General features: G+C 41.8%; 1 protein-coding gene across 8 annotated transcripts in view; it reads right to left on the bottom strand.

Moving 5' to 3' along the window:
* ADNP2 (ADNP homeobox 2) overlaps nt 1-17,320 on the bottom strand; it is a 42,347-nt gene that overhangs the window by 8,981 nt on the left and 16,046 nt on the right. For all 8 annotated transcript variants that reach the window (XM_055080318.1, XM_055080312.1, XM_055080313.1 and 5 more), the window contains 2 exons: nt 11,004-11,093; nt 3,560-7,360 (listed from right to left, as the gene is read on the bottom strand). In XM_055080318.1, coding sequence (XP_054936293.1) covers nt 4,085-7,360; nt 11,004-11,093 — 3,366 coding nt within the window. In that variant the 3' untranslated portion in view covers nt 3,560-4,084. The remainder of the gene's footprint in view (nt 1-3,559; nt 7,361-11,003; nt 11,094-17,320) is intronic.

Below are 17,320 nucleotides of genomic sequence, written 5' to 3'. Positions count from 1 at the left end.
TTCACCTAACTAGCTCCCTGCCTTGGGCAACTTACTTAACCTCTCCAGGCCTCAGTTTCCTTTTAGGCACAACGAGATACTACCATTTGCCTTGTAGGATTGTTGAGAGTTAAAACGCATGTCAGCTGTGCGCAGCTGAGTAAGCACTAAGTAGATCATTATCATTGTCGTTAAAATACTCAGCCCATTTCCTAGCAATAGTAAACTGTTGATAAATGTTTATTATCTACTAGAAAGGCCTGTGTAAAAACTAGGTTAGTGTTTTGGGGCTGTTTTTCTTTTCTTAATTGGTCAGGGCTGTTGATTCCTTTAGTGAACTCTTAGAGAGCTGCACATAATCATCACATGTGAGGAGCTGCTGGAAAAGGGTAACAGGAGGTGGGCGACTGCCCTCCCTGGCCACACACCCCTGGGAACTCGGGGGCAGAAGAGCAACCGTCTACTGCAGGCCTGGCCCAGCTGCTGCCCAACTACAGCACAGCATAGGATTTCCAGAGGTCTTATTTCAAAACTGAATGAAGAACCAGAACCACATGGCTTCTGCAAGGGAGACTGAACTGGCCTGAGCTTGAGGGAGAGGATGATGTGTCCACAACACCAGGGAGGCCAACTGACAAGTCTCATGAGCAACAGCCCTTTCCTGATAACCACCTGGACCAGGAATTCCTGGAAGAGCTCCTTGGCCTGGGAATTACCAGTCCAGTGTGGTGATACAGAAGCCTAGTTTTTGTGGTTATCTGGTGGTATGCGGATGAGGGTCTTCTGGCCCCTGTTGGCTTTTCAGGACCGGCCTGGCTTCTTCACTGATTGGCTATGTTTTGTTTGATCTCATTGATGAGGGTGAAGGGGCGACAGTGGGCGGACACCACCTACACCATGTAGTCTTCAAGCTACTGTGGTACCAACACTGCCCTTGTACCCAGCACTGTCCTCGACACGGCCATCTCTGCTGTCTGCCTGCCCTCATGCCAGCCCTGTGGCCCACGTCACAGAAACTGAAGGCAGGTACTCCTGCAGCTGTGTCGGAGCCCCACAGCTTCTTGCACGGTCAGACTCCGAGGCCTACCGTCCTCGAGAGCTGTAGGGTCCACACTCGGCCCTTCCTACCTCACTCGCCGGCAGCTTTCTAGAGAAACCATTCATGGGCCTTGGGACAAGGTGAAATCAGAGCCGACTTGTTCCTCAGCTGAGTTGCTAAGGCAATCCGACAGACAGATTTGCTGGCAGTTTCATTCTGGAAGCAGCATGCTGAGGGATGCGTGGGAGAGCAGTGAGCAGAAGCAGAATTAACCAAAGGTGTGGGTGGCGAAGGTGCCCAGCCTGTTATTTGGTGGATGAAAAGCTTTCTGGAGCACTCCTGAATTACTGTCTCTCATTTATCATCAGTCACTGTAACAAATGAAGTAATGTGGTTCCTAGTTATTAAAAAATAACACATCCAAAACAAGGATGTGTTAACAGAATTCAGAAGCTAAAATAGTATCCTACATTCTAATTTGTCTTTCACTGACTAGACGTCAAATATGTAATTTGGGGGGAAGAGGGCAGGAGAAGGGAGGGTTTATTGCTTGCAGCAAGAACACGGAGGCTCTTTCCCAAGCAATGTCTCCAAATATGAAATATTTTTAGAGTTCATGCTACATAGATTAAAAAATTTTTTTAAGTATACAATTATTCGTAACCGTGGTAATAAAAAGGATTGTCTCCTTTCCCTCTCAATTTCTAGTCTTTTAATGGCTAGTTTAAAAAACCTCTACCACTATTAATCTATAGTTTAGTTTTTCATTTTCAAATTATACATTTAGGGACTTCCCTGGCAGTCCAGTGGTTAAGACTCCAAGCTTCCACTGCAGGGGGCACGGGTTCGATCCCTGGTCAGGGAACTAAGATCCCGCATGCCGCACGGCAGAGCCAAAAACAGTAATAAATTTACTCATTTTTTACATTTGCAAGAACTCCCACGTGCTTTTTGAAACTCAGCTTATATCAAATTTTGACCCATAAGCCTAAAAAATTATTTAATAACCAGTAACTAGCATAGTATAAAAAGACTCCACATCAGTAAAAAGCTGAAATACAATGAGAAATCAGAATTCCTTCATCACAGTGGTTCTCCTCAGGGGCTGATGCTGCCCCACAGGGACACCCGGCAGGGACACATCTGCCAGCCCGGGGGGCGAGTGGAGGTGCTACTGACTTGGAGGGTAGAGAACAGGGATGCTGCCCCAAGCCTGCAGTGGACAGGACAGTCACCCGAACAAAGAATGATCAGGCCCCGATGCCAACAGAACCCCTAACGTGCACAACTGAAGAAGGGAGGCTCAAACCATGCAGACGGCAAGCCGCGCCGTCCGGCACACAGCGCAGCCTGGAGAAAGGCCGACTCCCAGCCTCGGCCAGCCACGGCCAGCATCTCTAGCCACGTCTATTTTGTGACCCTGTAATTAGTTAGCCCTTCTGGGTTGTGCTTATTTTCACAATGACAAGTAATGGTTTTTAGAAAATAAATATGGTATCTACTTCCACGTTTAGATTGTTCCCGAGTCACCGTGATGTTTTAACAGTTAAAAGAATTAAACAGTTCTACTTGCAGTGGTGTAACAAGTTTTAATTCAAAATAGACACTCTGAAAACAACAGGTAAAAAAAAAAATAATAAATTTGAACAAGCTCTTTGAATTTACAACAGAGCACACCAACAATCACACACCAGTTTCACGACTGCCTCAAAAATGCACATTACAGCAATGACATGCAGCTATTATATTTTAAAAATCCGTACGGTAACATTATCTTATTTCCCAGAGACAGTCTTATCTTCTGAGTATGTTGCACAGGTGCCTCTGCTGTGTATCACCAGCACTACGACTTAAGGTCTAAACTGGATGGTCTCCATTACTGCTTCCGGTGCTTTAAGTTATTTTATACTGTGTGAAAAAACCGAGGCTTAGTTGTCCAAAGGAGAGTAGTAATACACTTGAGCTCCTTAGCAATACCCCATCCCATTAACCTGGACAATTAGGCTATGGGAAAGCCCATTTCCCCAAAATGAATACATTTACCTCTAGGAAACTGTCAGAGATTTAATACACCAACCAGGAGACTAGCTCCGGTCTACTCATTTCACCTTGTCCCCTGAAAACCTGCGTTTAAATTGCAGTTAGTAGCCACACCCAGGGGTCAACATTTTATTCCTGAGTAACACAGTCCTTCCCTTTCACTGGTTTATGAACAGTTAGGTTAGGAGGAGAGCTTGTGTGTGTGTTTTCAGTGTTTGTTCTAAAGGCACTAAAGATTTATTGTCATATCTTTGAATGGAGAAAAGACTTATCAGCGTATCAAAAAGAGGGGAAAAGTCTACACTGAGAAGTATTTTTGTACCTACAGAATTACTTTATTTGTAAAATAACTCTTGACTTATGAGCTTTAATACCAGACTTCAGGTTCAGTATATTTTTAACAAATGAAAACATTTGGTTTTCTGAGTTACAATCAAAAACAGCTGCTAGGACAAACCTGAAAAAAACGTAAATCAAAAGTATAATCTAATAAGCAAATACCTTACAAGAAGAAATCAGCATAAGTTAATGCAGTGCATCCTTAAGGAACCAGACATGTCACAGGGGCTTCTACTCACTTCTCTAAACATTTACTGTATCATCTGCTGCTACTTGTGAAGCTGAGGGAGAGCAGTTTTAATTCGCAGTTAATCAAGTATTCTGAAACAAGCTGAAATTTCCTTAAATGAAAAACAAACATATATAGATTTCAGTTTTTATCATACGATACTGACACTACTGGGAAAACAAGGCATGCATGAAATATCAAAAGATTTCATTTACATGACAGGAAAAAATGAAAAACAACTGTTACAAAATCAAGCTGCAGGAAACAATAAATTTGAAAGAACTATTCACTTCTTTATATAGAAGTCTTTCTGAGCACCTGAAATAAATCTAAAGAGCAGCATAAAGACCACTGAAATTGATTAGTTCAACATACAGTGAAGAAAATAACATTTTTAAAAATCTCAATTGAAAAAGACTACTAATTATCTAGTACTTTAGATTTCCTAATTTTTTTTTTTACAAGTTTTGTGGTTCATAGTCAAAGTTCAATCTGTGTTTAACATTTTTAAGTTCAGACATATCAAAGCCTAAAAGTACAGAAGGCTTGTGATTTTTTATTGCTTTCATGCAAATATACCTTCTTTTTCCAAAAAATGAAGCCACGTCAATTTTCCACACCCATAAGAGTGAGGATAACAGTTCTATTTCCTTTTTACTGGGATATGGTCTCTTGTGGAAATAATCTCTAAGAAACTGCTTTTTTTCTTCATAAGAACGGTCTTCATATTTTTTAGGATTCAGTGCTAAAATCTGGAGAGCATCATCATTAACAAGGGGTCCCTCCGTCCTGCTTTCGTTCCTCTGTCTTTTGAAAGGCACGGCACTCGTCACCTGCTCTGGGGACGGCTCTGGGTCAGAGTTTACGAGGAGAGGCCGCTCCTCGCCGTCCCTCTGGTCTTCAGCCCCAAACTGGCCATCAGGCAGCTTTCTCTTCACAGAAAAACCGGAGTCGTGTATCACCTCGCCATTGACTAAAAGCAGTTCACTGTTCTCAATAAAATTAGGCTGGACCTGCAGGCCTGAGCTGCTGTCCTTTGGAGCGCTCCGACAGCGCAGCAGATGTATGGCAATGGCTGCCAGAGTCATGTTGCCCGTGTAAACCCCACAGCAGTGGATGCACTTGAAAGCCGGGGATTTCAAAATCGTGTGGACCGTTGGCATGATGTGGTGCCGCTCCTTCAGATGCAGCTCGTATGCCTCAGCCGTCACAAAGGTGCCGAAGCAAAAGGGGCAGGTCAGCGCCTGGTTGCCAGGCCTCCCGGGCGCCCCCTCGGTCTGCGGCCTCACTTTGATGTACACGGGCACCAGTGACTTGGAGTGTATCCCAGCCAGGACGGCCAAGTAGACCTCCCGCTCACCCAGCTCCTCCCTGGGCAGGATGGTGATGAAGTCAAGGTGGGGAAACAGCAGGCTGCCATTGGCATCGACATCCAGCTGAAATCCTTTGTCACTATAGTCCGCGGGCAGTCTCCTCTTCCCTAGGTGCATAGCCCTACTATGCTCTGAGAGGCCTTTAATATCGTGGAAAGTGCACGGGCAGAACAAGCACCCCAGGCCGTGCACCAGTAAGTGGCGGATAAGCTCCTCCTCTGAGACTAAGCACTTACAGGACAAACACCGAACTGTTTTCTCTCTCATCCACTTTAGAAACGGCGCACATGCCGCCAGCTTTTCCGGCTCCAGTGTTTCAGCGGATTTGGATTCGCTGTGCTTATGTGCCACTTCCATGTGGACCTGGTAGACGTTGGAAGGGAAGAGCTCGTTGCAAACTGGACAGGTTTTCCACTGCTTTGCCTGTTTGAGCACCTGATTTGCCTCCGCCATAGACGAAGAGGGCTGAAGGAACATATTCTGAGTGGCATTTACCACCACTGGTGGGGAGGGCAGGCTGGCCATGGAGCTGGCCATCTGTGCAGCTGTGCCCGACTGTAGGAGCTGGATGGGCATCTGGGGAGGGGCAACAGTGGCGACACCTCCAGGGGGCACAGGCAAAGTGACAGATACTGGGGCAAGTGTGTACGTGGGAATCCCATTCACTTGTTTCCCTGTGGGTATTAGTTGTCTGAGAATAGAGCCTGATGTCAGGAAAGCGGTGTTTGGCGAAGCCCCGGGTCTAATGGGCTGATGTGCAGGCAGGATGTTGGTACTCACAGGCTGATTAAGCTGCAGGACCCCTGGCCTCACTGGCTGGCCCACGGGAAGGACCCCTGACACAACAGGCTGGCTGAGCTGGAGAACACCCGAGTTGATACCCTGGCTCACAGGGAGAAGCCCTGACGAGACCGTCTGGTCGGGAGGAAGGAGCGCAGGTGGGACTACCTGGCCCGCAGGGAGAACCCTCAGTGGGACCGTCTGGCCAGGAGGGAGAACCCGCGGCGGGACGGTCAGCCCGGTGGGGAGCACCCCCGACGGGGCTGTCTGGCCAATAGGGAGAACCCCTGACTGAACCACCTGGCCAGCAGGGAGGACCCCAGAAGTTGCTGTCTGTCCTGAAGGGATAACCCCAGCAGGGGTCATCTGTCCCGCAGGAAGGACCCCTGACGGGACTGTCCGACTCACAGAAATCACCCCTGGGGAGACCGCCTGAAGAACTCCAGGCGTGACAGAGGGATTGACAGGAAGGACACCGGACCCAACAGGTCTATTTACCGAAAGAACTCCAGGCCCAGCTGGTCTGCTTATGGGCCCAACAGGCTGGTTGAGGGGCAAAACCCCCGGGCGGATGGTCTGGTTTATGGGGAGGACACCGGTTCCGACAGACTTATTTACAGGTCCCACTGGCTGACTCAAGGGCAACACAGGAGGGTTTGCTGCCTGACTGAGTGGAACTCCATGAGAGAGAAAGACAGGCTGAGGTGTTGAGGGCGGCAGAGTGAGGTTGCCCTGGCCCACTGGCAGAGGACTGGAGACCAGAGTCACATGAGACTGGGCGACGGCAGGCGGGGAGTGGGTGAGGCTTCCAGAAGCGCCCGAGGCCACAGTCACGGGAGGGGGTGCGCCCTGAACCGGCTGTACCACAGTCTGGCTCTGACTGCTCTGCGGCAAGGCAAGGTGGAAGCAAGGAGACGTGGCTGGGATGCCCGGGGCACTGCTGTTGGGCGGTACAGCCACACGTACAGCTGGTTTTGGAGCAATATGCATTTGCTTCATAAGTCCAGTCTTCTTAATGTGTTCTGAGATCACAGACCTAAGCTTATTCTCCAAATCCCTGTGTATATCCGACGTCAAGATGTGGTACATTAAAGCATCCTGGCTGCTGGCGTTGGCGCTGCACTTTTTACAGTAATACCTGTCGGATGGGGGCATCTTCTCGGTAGAACGGGGGTCGTCAGCTCTTGGTTGCTCACCCATCTCTTCAGTTCTCAGGCCAAAGTAGGAATTAATTAAGTAGTGAAAATGGGCTACCAGCACATGCTTCTTCATGCTGTAGTACAGAGTGTTTGAAAAGTTACATTTTAAACATGTAAAACTTATCACATCGCTCCTAGATGATTTAGTTTCACCTAAAATATTCACTGTGTAGTTCTGGACTTTCCGAGCAGGTGCATGAAACATTCTGAAGTGCCTTCCCACAACTCTGGGTTGAGAGGAAAACACACAGTTTGGACAAGGGATCACCAGCTCTTGGTCAATTTCATCTTCATGGTAACGATGTAAATGATTTTTGAATGAAGTAAGCACTTTTGTGGAGTATTTACAGAGGCTACAACAGTATGGTTTTGTTCGATATCTCTGTTAAAAGAAAAGAAAGTCAAGCATAGTTTAATAAAACTATCAGATGCTACACCTTCTACAGTTGACAAGTATATGATTCTTTTTCTTCCAACTGGCTAGATCTAGTGCTGTGTTTTAAGGGAAAAGTACCCACAGATAATGTGTAAATAACACTAGAGACCCTAATTCAAATTTTCACATGTCACAAAACAGTATTCTTTTCATTTTCTTTCCTTCTCAAACATTTAAAAATGTAACAACTATTCTCAGCATGTAGGCCATACAAACAGTTTGGCCCCAAAATCACAGCTAGCTGAACCCTGTTTCCAAGCCAACCATTAAACCACAAATCTCATTACTTAGTCCTATACTTTGAATTGATGCAGTCCTAACTGCATTAATTAAAATAAACTCAATTTTCTGCACAAAAAAGTTATTTTCTCCCCTTCTCATCCCACTTCTCTTAGTTCCAATGTTGTTTTTACTCCAAATTCTAAAACTTCTGGAATTTATCTAATATAACCAAACTTGCAAATTGTTAACCCCATCATCACTGTCTTCCATTTCCCAGACTCCTGGAGAAGGCAGGAGACACACAGACAGCGCATGGCACAAGCAAGAAGCCAATAAACCATGCGACAAGCACTGAAGGAAGAGGGACTGGGCCTAACTCACTGTGAATAATCCTGAGGTAAGTTCAGGCCAGACTATAACTCTGACAGTATGGTATTTCTCTGCAAGGCAAATACGGGAAATTCAACAAGCCTGGGGCACAGGCACAGACATATGCACAGCAGCTGGCCAACCGAGGAGCACAGTCTGTTCTAGCATCCAGGAAGCCTTGCTGGTCTGACAGCTTGGAGCAGTATGACAGCTCCGGACCCCAGAGCTGGTGCCCCAGGAAACATGGGCCCTAGTTTCACAAAGGAGGAAGGTTAAGGTGCGGACAGGTTAAACGCCGGGGCAGAGGCCTTCCCGTTCTGCAACCCTTTTTCCAGCTACTGCAGTGGCCACAGGCCACCCGGCTCCTTCCCAGATCTGTGCTCTTGTGACCGCTCTCTCTCATACACACATACACATACTCCCCTCCTGTGGGTTTTGTCACCTTCTCTCCTAGTCATGCAGTTTTCCTCTTGGGTCACTGGTCAGAGAAATCACCCAAACTCGTTCAACAACATGTTACTACTGCCTTCCCAACAATTTGAAATCCCAGGTTCTGGCACTTCCAGGAGGATCTACAATAAACCTAGGGCAACAGCCAACCACAGATCACAAAGTAAAAGAAACATTTTTCACTGATTCTGACACTCTCTTCCCCCCATATTTTAATATCTCTGAAATCTGAAAACACCTTACAACTGACAGTTCAATGCTGCAACACAGCTTAAGTGTGAAGTATTACTTTAGTTTCATTAGTGGTTCGTTTTAAAATGGTGCATCTTATACTCCACAAAATGCTGTACTGAAAAACCAGATACTTAATGAAAATTACACCCAATTAAGGAGTCAATAGCACTTACTAACAACCTGTTACTATCTGTTAGTACTGAACAGATCTTTGGGTTAAGAAAAGATTTCTTAAATATGTCACCATAAGTATGATCCATAATAGAAAACAATGATAAACAGGACTTCATCAAAGTAAGAAATCAGCTCTTTGAAAGACACTGTTTAAAAGATAAAAAGACAAGCCACAGGCTAGGAGACAATATTTGCAAACCACATATCTAATAAAGGACTTGTGTCCAGAATCATTTTTGTGGACATGTTCAAGTCTCAGTAAGAAAACATATAACGCAATTTTTAGAAAACTGGCAAAACATTTTAAGCATCAAATACTTTAAAGTAAAGAGGGTATCCAGATGCCAAACACACGAAAAGATGCTCATCGTTAGTCACTAGGGAAATGCAAACTAACACCAGAGAAGATACCACTACAAACCGATTAAAATGGAAAAAAAACAGTAAGTCCATAAGCACAAAATCCCTGACAAAATGTTCAGAGAAAAACTTGTATGTGAAAGTTCTAGGACACTGACCAATCAGAAACAATTTGAGCATGAGACCTTGGTTCACTGTAACAGAGTTAGAAAAAATAACCAAGGAGAGAAGCAGAAAAGAAGTGGAGCCAGGTGTTCTGGGTGCTGGTGGAAATCCTGTCCCCGTGATAGTCCCTGTCTCCACGTCAGCCTAAGGCCTCGTCCTCAGGTCCCACAACAGCTGGGCTCCATCACCAGACATAACCTGAGCGTCTCCGTCCCAAACCCAAAAGTCCAACACATCTCATTTCTGTGAAGCATGAGCCACATAATCCAGCAGGGTCACACTTTTCTGCTACAGTGCCCGAAACTGTCTCTGTTCACATATCCTATTACCCAGAGACAAATTAAAGCAAGAAGCTACCTACGGCACAGAGAGGGGTAAGGTACTAAAACGAGCAGACAACACAGCCTCCACCATGCCAAGCAACAGTGGTTTATTGGGTTTTTTTTTCTCAATATGGTATCTACTTAACAAATTCAATCTCCACTCTTTCATATTGTTATTTAACTTTTTATGCCAGGCCCTAGTCACCCGAACAAAAACATAAACTTCCTGAGGAAAAGAACCCTAACTTTCACCTCTTTGTATCAAGCACTCAAAGTTTTACCTACTTTGTAACAGGAATTCAAAAAATGTTTCTTGACGAAAAGCATATAATTATACATTATATTGCATGTTATGTTACAGAATCTTTTAAGAATTCGGATGAGAAAAATCAGGGAGGCCCAAGAAAATATTCACAAAGCCAAGGTCTTCAAAACAAGGCATATTTGTATAGCCATGAGCTGTTCTGAGCAGAATAACCAAAGCAAAGCAGTTTCAAGGAGTCCTGCATCTGTGGGTAGAGAGGGGAGTTTCGGGTTAAGGAGGATAAGAGACACAAAAGAGAGGCAGAAAGCAGGACTCAGGAGGACAAGGTGACGACAGAAATGTTTTTAAATAAAATTCTAACAGAAAAATGACTCACTGGCTACAGGAATTTGTTTTTAAAGCCAGAATTCCGAGGGCCAACACGATCTGGCCAACTGGGGTGGGGGAAGTGGTGAGGGGAGACAGTGAAGTCATATCTGGGACACGCTGGTTTGATGCTGATGAAGGTGTCAGTCCAGTGGCTGGGGGGTAGGAAGGGTTTTCCAGAAGAAAACACTTTAAGAAGGAGAATTCAGCAGTATGTCACATATTTTAGCTCGAATCTGCTTAAGTGTGAGGCTTCAAATTATTATAAACTGTGTTCCTCGATTCAAACTCCATATTCTTATTTTAATTTTTGAAACAAGGATGTACCTTCATTACATATAAAGTCATGACATTTCTTTTTACTGAGAATAGTTATATAAATCAGAAGGCCTTCTTACATCAGAGACAAATAATAATCAAGGACAAATAATAGTTTCACTACATCACTTTACCAACTTGATAGGCGGAAAACTCTCAAAGCATCAATAATCCTATATTACAAAACGTTTAACTTTTTCTTTCTACTTCCCTGAATATTTACACTACACCTCCTCTTCCTCCCATTCATTCATCTGCAACCCCAAAACATATGATGTTCCTCAGAACTAAATTGACACTTACCCCCAAGTTCTTAGGAAACATGAAAATCAAAAATACATACCACTTTCTTTCCAGAAGGTTCCCAGAGAGAAATATCTCCCCATGATGTGTTATAAAAGTACTTCTCTCCTGGATCAAAGCCTTTAAGGTCCTTTTTAAAAAGGGAGAAAAGGAGAGATTATTACATAATTTCAGAAGATAAAGAAATATTTAATTAGAACCTGATGGGATTACTTGGCACCTAAGAAATCTACTTGGGAAGAGTGAAATGAAAATGTAGCCCATGGCAAGTTGTGACAGAGTTCCCATCAAGTTGGAGGCCTGGGGAAAATGTTGAAATAATCCAAGTTAATATTACACATTTTGTACCTCAGCAGCGGCCTTTTAATTTATGCCAAGTACTTACTGAGTTTACACTTGAATAGTAAATGAATATGTCTTCTGAGTTTTTACAGTGTCTTAAATTCAACGCACATTTTTTTCTTCCTTTCCCATCCTTTCTTGTTTGTAGTTCATTAAACTGTCCTATCACAGAGTTGATTTCCTTCCTGGCCGTACTTGTTAGGGTGCTGGATTTTTTTCCATGTCTTTAGTCTTCCGTAAATTCAAAAATATATATAGATATATATGTATTTTTTAAAGTTACAGTTTTATAAGAAATAAACAGATGAGATTTCCACAAGTAAGTTTTGAAAGACAGAAACTGCATGAGCAGACACTGTCTTCCATCAGCGTGAGCACCACGGAGAAGAGTTTCAGGGTGGGGAAAGACGTAGGGGCTCAAGTGTGTGGCTAACACCACCACAGGGACGGCAAGACGGAAAGGGACGTGACTCTGAGACCCTAAAGCCAGACGCGGCAGGGTCCAGACTGAATTCCGCTTCAAAGAGACAGAGTGTGAAAAATATATGGGGGGAACTGGAGAAATCTGAATATGGACTGGGTATTAGATAGGATGAACATTTAATGACACAGAAAGATGAAGGTAACTGAAAAAAGCATGCAATAAAAAAGAGTGACCAATATGAGCTCACTGTGGTAAATACTACACACATTTATATTTATATGTTTACACACATACAGAAAGAAAAAGCTAAATCTCTGAATGGTAGGTACGTGGCATTTAATATTTTTATTTTCTAAAGAAATGATAACCTTTAGAAAGTACTTTCTAACTTCCACAGTATATATTACTGGGTTTTTTTTTTAATAATTAAAGATTATTTTAATATAAAATAAAGAATTAGTTAAGCCAGAGAATGACAATTAATATCACATCTGCCTTGGACTATACCTAGGCTAATACATTGCTACCAAGTCAATTCAGAACTAGAGAAAAGTGCAAATTATTACAAGGATTTAAATTGGATAAAACACTGCTTTTATTGTGAGGTTTGTAACATATATAGAGGTAAAATATATGACAACAATAGCACAAAGGCCAGAAGGGGAAATGAAAGCACGCTGCTGTAAGGTTCTATAATATATGTGAAGCAGTATTATATGAGGAAGGTACCCACAAAATATAGCTAATAAGCCAGAAATGGAGATAATATGGAATCATAAAAATATTCATCCAAACAAAAGCAGAAAAAGAATAAAAAGAACAAAGAAAGATGAGATAGGTAAAAACAAACAGCGAGATGGGAGATTTAAACCCAATCATTTCAACAATCACATTAAATAACAGGGGTTGGTAAACTGTTTCTGTAACGAGTCAGATGATAAATATTTAAGGCTTTGACAGCCATGCAGTCTCTGTTTGATACAACTACTCAATCCCACCATCGTGCACAAAAGCAGCCACACACAATATGTAAACACTAATAAGCATGGCTGTATTCCAAGAAAGTTTATTTACAAAATGGGCAGCAAGCCAGATTTGGCCCATGGGCCATAGTTTGCCTACCTCTGGTCTAAACACTCAAATAAGAGGTAGAGAATAATGTCAGATTGGGTTAAAAACCACGATCCAATTATATGCTGTCTACAAAAGTCTCACTTCAAATACAAGAACAGCAAATTTATCAATGCCTGCAACTTTCTTTGAAATGCATCAAAAAATAAGATAAAACGATGAGTGTAGATATATATTCATGTTAATTTTGTAGACTTTACGTGGTAGGTACATGGGTTTTCACAGTACAACCCTTTCAGTATTTCTGTACGCTTAAATTTTTCATAAGAAAATACTGGAAAAGGAAGAGGGAAGCAGTAATGTTCTATCACAGGCAATGAGAAGGGTTTAAAGGAAAGAGTGCTTCCCATTGTCAGATGCAGGAAAAAAAGAGCTAGTAAGAAAAAAAACACAATTATTAGGAAATAAATGGATTAAGAATATTTCAATATATTTTTGTACATAAGATGTAGAAACATAGGTTAACACATTTTTTAAAATCTGTTATACATATATAGGTCTCAGAAGATTGACATGGGGGGGGTTCAGTGCACCCTTTTTGTTTAAGTTTCCCTAATTTAGATGCAGCAACCCCAGATTTGTAAACATTGGTTGAAATGTTCTCATCTAATCTGTAACTTGACGCCCAGAAGTGCACGAGTTGCCTCAGAAATGGCAGCTCTGAGCAGAAGAGCACAGAAAGGAACGTGGTGCAGTGCAGTGAGAAGCAAGAGCAAGAGTAGTCAAGCTTTTGCACCAAAGGCAGACCCTTGGGGCTTCTACGGGGGAAGAATGGTACCTCTAGGAAGAGCCTCAGAGTAGACAAGATGCAACAGAAGACTGGTAGGAAAAAAAGCCTTACAAGGTAATAACCCACAAGGCGACAAAAAGGCGAAAATGACCATGGATCTAAATTTCTACTAGACAGTCAACATTAATTCCTTCTATCTCATCCTCCCTCAATAAATCTGATAGATACTTTGAAACTCTAACCTAGGGACCTTCTTTTTTTAATCCCCTTTTTCCCTACCGCTTCTTCAAAGGTTTCTGGCCTCTGTGTGACAGTATTTGTATCTCTAATAGCTGTTAACTGAGAAAACAGAGGATGACAAAAGCTGATAGGAAGAGTAATACTTTTAAATAAATTTGGATAATATTAATCACCTCAGTATCTACGAACATTTGATATATAACAGTAATTTAATGGGAGAGATTACTTTCAATTCTCAGACAATGCTACATTTGAAGTTGCAGCCACCAGAGAAATTGAAGTAACTCCCTAATAACTTCATGATTCCTTAAGGGTCCACATCACATCAGACATTAGAAATCTCTCCTCTAAGCAACACACACATCATACACAGAAAGAACATCCAATGTCTCTTCCACTTTCCCACTGCTAACATTTGTGTTTTTTGTTTTTTGTTTTTTTAATCAAGCAACCCAGTACTAGTTTCCTCTACATTTTAATGTGATTCAAGGGATGGGCCTGCCTAGTGAGGCTGACCAAGCAACGAAAAGGATGGTCAGGACCAATCCCTGATGTGGGTCCAGCACACTCAAGATATGCCACATACTCTCCTAGCACGAGCTCTGAAAAAAACCTTCTTTTAAGGTTTTACATGGGGAAACCTGAGTAAAATAATGAAGGTAATCGAAAAAACACTAAGGGCAAGTGCAAAAGAAAGTTTCACATGACTATTTTACAGCATTAAAATGTAATTCAGGGAAAACTCGTGTGATTTAATTCTCAGCTTCCTGGTGTTCACAACTGAACAGCTTCCTGGCTGCATATCAAAATTAAAATGACCTGGGAACTCAGCAAAGATAAATAAAAGAGAGAATCAAAGAAATCGAAAGTTGTTTCTTTGAAAAGATCAACAAAATTTACAAATGTTGGAACTTCCCTGGTGGCGCAGTGGTTAAGAATCCTCCTGCCAATGCAGGAAACACGGGTTCGAGCCCTGGTCCAAGATGATCCCACATGCCGCAGAGCAACTAAGCCCGTGCACCACAACTACTGAGCCTGCACTGTAGAGCCCATGCTCCGCAACAAGAAGCCACTGCACCGCAACGAAGAGTAGCCCCCGCTCACTGCAACTAGAGAAAGCCCACGTGCAGCAATGAAGACCCAATGCAGCCAAAAGTAAGCAAGTAAATAAATAATACATGTTTAGCTAGACTGACAGAAAAGAGAGAGAAAATAAAAATAAGTAAATCAGAAATGAAAATGGGGACTTACACTGATCTTACGGATATAAAAGGATTAGAGGAGAATACTAGCAACAACTATACACAAACAAAATAGATAAACTAAATAAAACAAACTCCTAGAAACACACTAATTACCCAAACTGATTAAAGAAATAGAAAATTTCAACAGACCTGTAACTACAGTAGAGATTGAAACACTAATGAAAAACACCAAAACAAAGCAAAGTCCAGGACCAGATGGTTTCACTGATGAATTCTACCATACATTTAAAGAAGAATTAACACCAGTTCCTGTCAAACTCTTCTCCCCAAACCAGAAGAGGAGGTAACATTTCCTAACTCATTTTATGTGGCCAGCATTACCCTAATGCCAGAGCCAAATAAAGACATCACAAGAAAAGAAAATTACAGACAAATATTCCTTATGAATGAAAATGAAAACTCTTAACAGAATACTAGCAAACAAGACCCTACAGTATATTACAGATTATACGCTATGACCAAGTGGGATTTATACCAGGAATGCAAGGGGGGCTCAGCATAAGGAAATCTATCAGTGTAATATACCAAAGTTAATAGAATGAAGGAAAAAAACCCACACAATCACCTCAAGTGACAGAGAAAGCATCTGACAAAATCCAACACCCTTTCATGATTAAAAATAACACCCAGAAAACTAGAATAGAACTTTCTCAACAGGATAAAGGGCATTGATGAAACCCATAATATTCAATGGTGAAACACTGAAAGCTTTCCCCCTAAGAATGGGAACAAGACAAGGGTGCCTGTTTTCATCACTACTATTCAATATTCTACTGGAGTCCCAGCCAGAGCTATTAAGCAAGAAACATAAATAAAAGGTATCCACATTTAAAGGGAAGCAGTAAAACTATTTCTATTCACAGATGATATGATTCTATATATATAGAAAACACCTAAGAATCCACAGTAAGCTACCAGAGGTAATGATAAATTCAGTAAAACTGCAGGATACAAAATCAACATACAGAAGTTAGTTGTGTTTCTATACACCTATAACAAAAAATCTGAAAAGGAAATTAAGATAACAACTTCATTTACAATACCATCTAAAATAATAAAATGCGTATGTATAAATTTAACCAAGGAGGTGTAAGTCTTGTATGCTGAAATCTACAAAACATTACTGAAAGACATTAAAGACCTAAATTAATAGAAAGACACCCTTTGCTGATGGGTAGGAATATTGCTAAGATGTCAATACTATCCAACATGATCTACAATATAATCCCAATCAAAATTCCAACAGTCTCTTGCAGAAATGGAAACGTCAATCTTTAAATTCATATGGAATTGAAAAGGGCCCCTAACGGCCTAAAAAATATTGGGGGAAAGAAAAAAAACAACAGCATAGTTTTGGAAGTTTTAGCCATAGCAATCAGAGAAGAAAAAGAAATAAAAGGAATCCAAATCAGAAAAGAAGAAGTAAAACTGTCACTGCTGGCAGATGACATGATAGTATACATAGAGAATCCTAAAGATGGTATCAGAAAACTACTAGAGCTAACCAATGAATTTGGTAAAGTAGCAGGATCCAAAATTAATGCACAGAAATCTCTTGCATTCTTATACACTAATGATGAAAAATCTGAAAGAGAAATTAAGGAAACACTCCCATTTACCATTGCAACAAAAAGAATAAAATACCTAGCAATAAACCTACCTAAGGAGAAAAAAGACCAGTATGCAGAAAACTATAAGGCACTGATGAAAGAAATTAAAGATGATACAAACAGATGGAGAGATATACCACGTTCTTGGATTGGAAGAATCAACATTGTGAAAATGACTATACTACCCAAAGCAATCTACAGATTCAATGCAATCCCCATCAAACTACCAATGGCATTTTTCACAGAACTAGAAGAAAAAATTTCACAATTGGTATGGAAACACAAAAGACCCCAAATAGCCCAATCAATCTTGAGAAAGAAAAACAGGCCTGGAAGAATCAGGCTCCCTGACTTCAGACTATATTACAAAGCTACAGTAATCAAGACAGTATGGTACTGGCACAAAAACAGAAATATAGATCAATGGAACAGGAGAGAAAGCCCAGCGATAAACCCACGCACATATGGTCACCTTATCTTTGAAAAAGGAGGCAAGAATACACAATGGAGAAAAGACAGCCTCTTCAATAAGTGGTGCTGGAAAAACTGGACAGCTACATGTAAAAGAATGAAATTAGAACACTCCCTAGCACCATACACAAAAATAAACTCAAA

This window comes from Physeter macrocephalus, chromosome 19, assembly GCF_002837175.3.
Source record: "Physeter macrocephalus isolate SW-GA chromosome 19, ASM283717v5, whole genome shotgun sequence".
In the NCBI taxonomy this organism is placed as follows: Eukaryota; Metazoa; Chordata; class Mammalia; order Artiodactyla; family Physeteridae; genus Physeter; species Physeter macrocephalus.
Note: the sequence above shows the minus strand (reverse complement) of the source record. Positions and strands in the feature narration are given on the sequence as shown.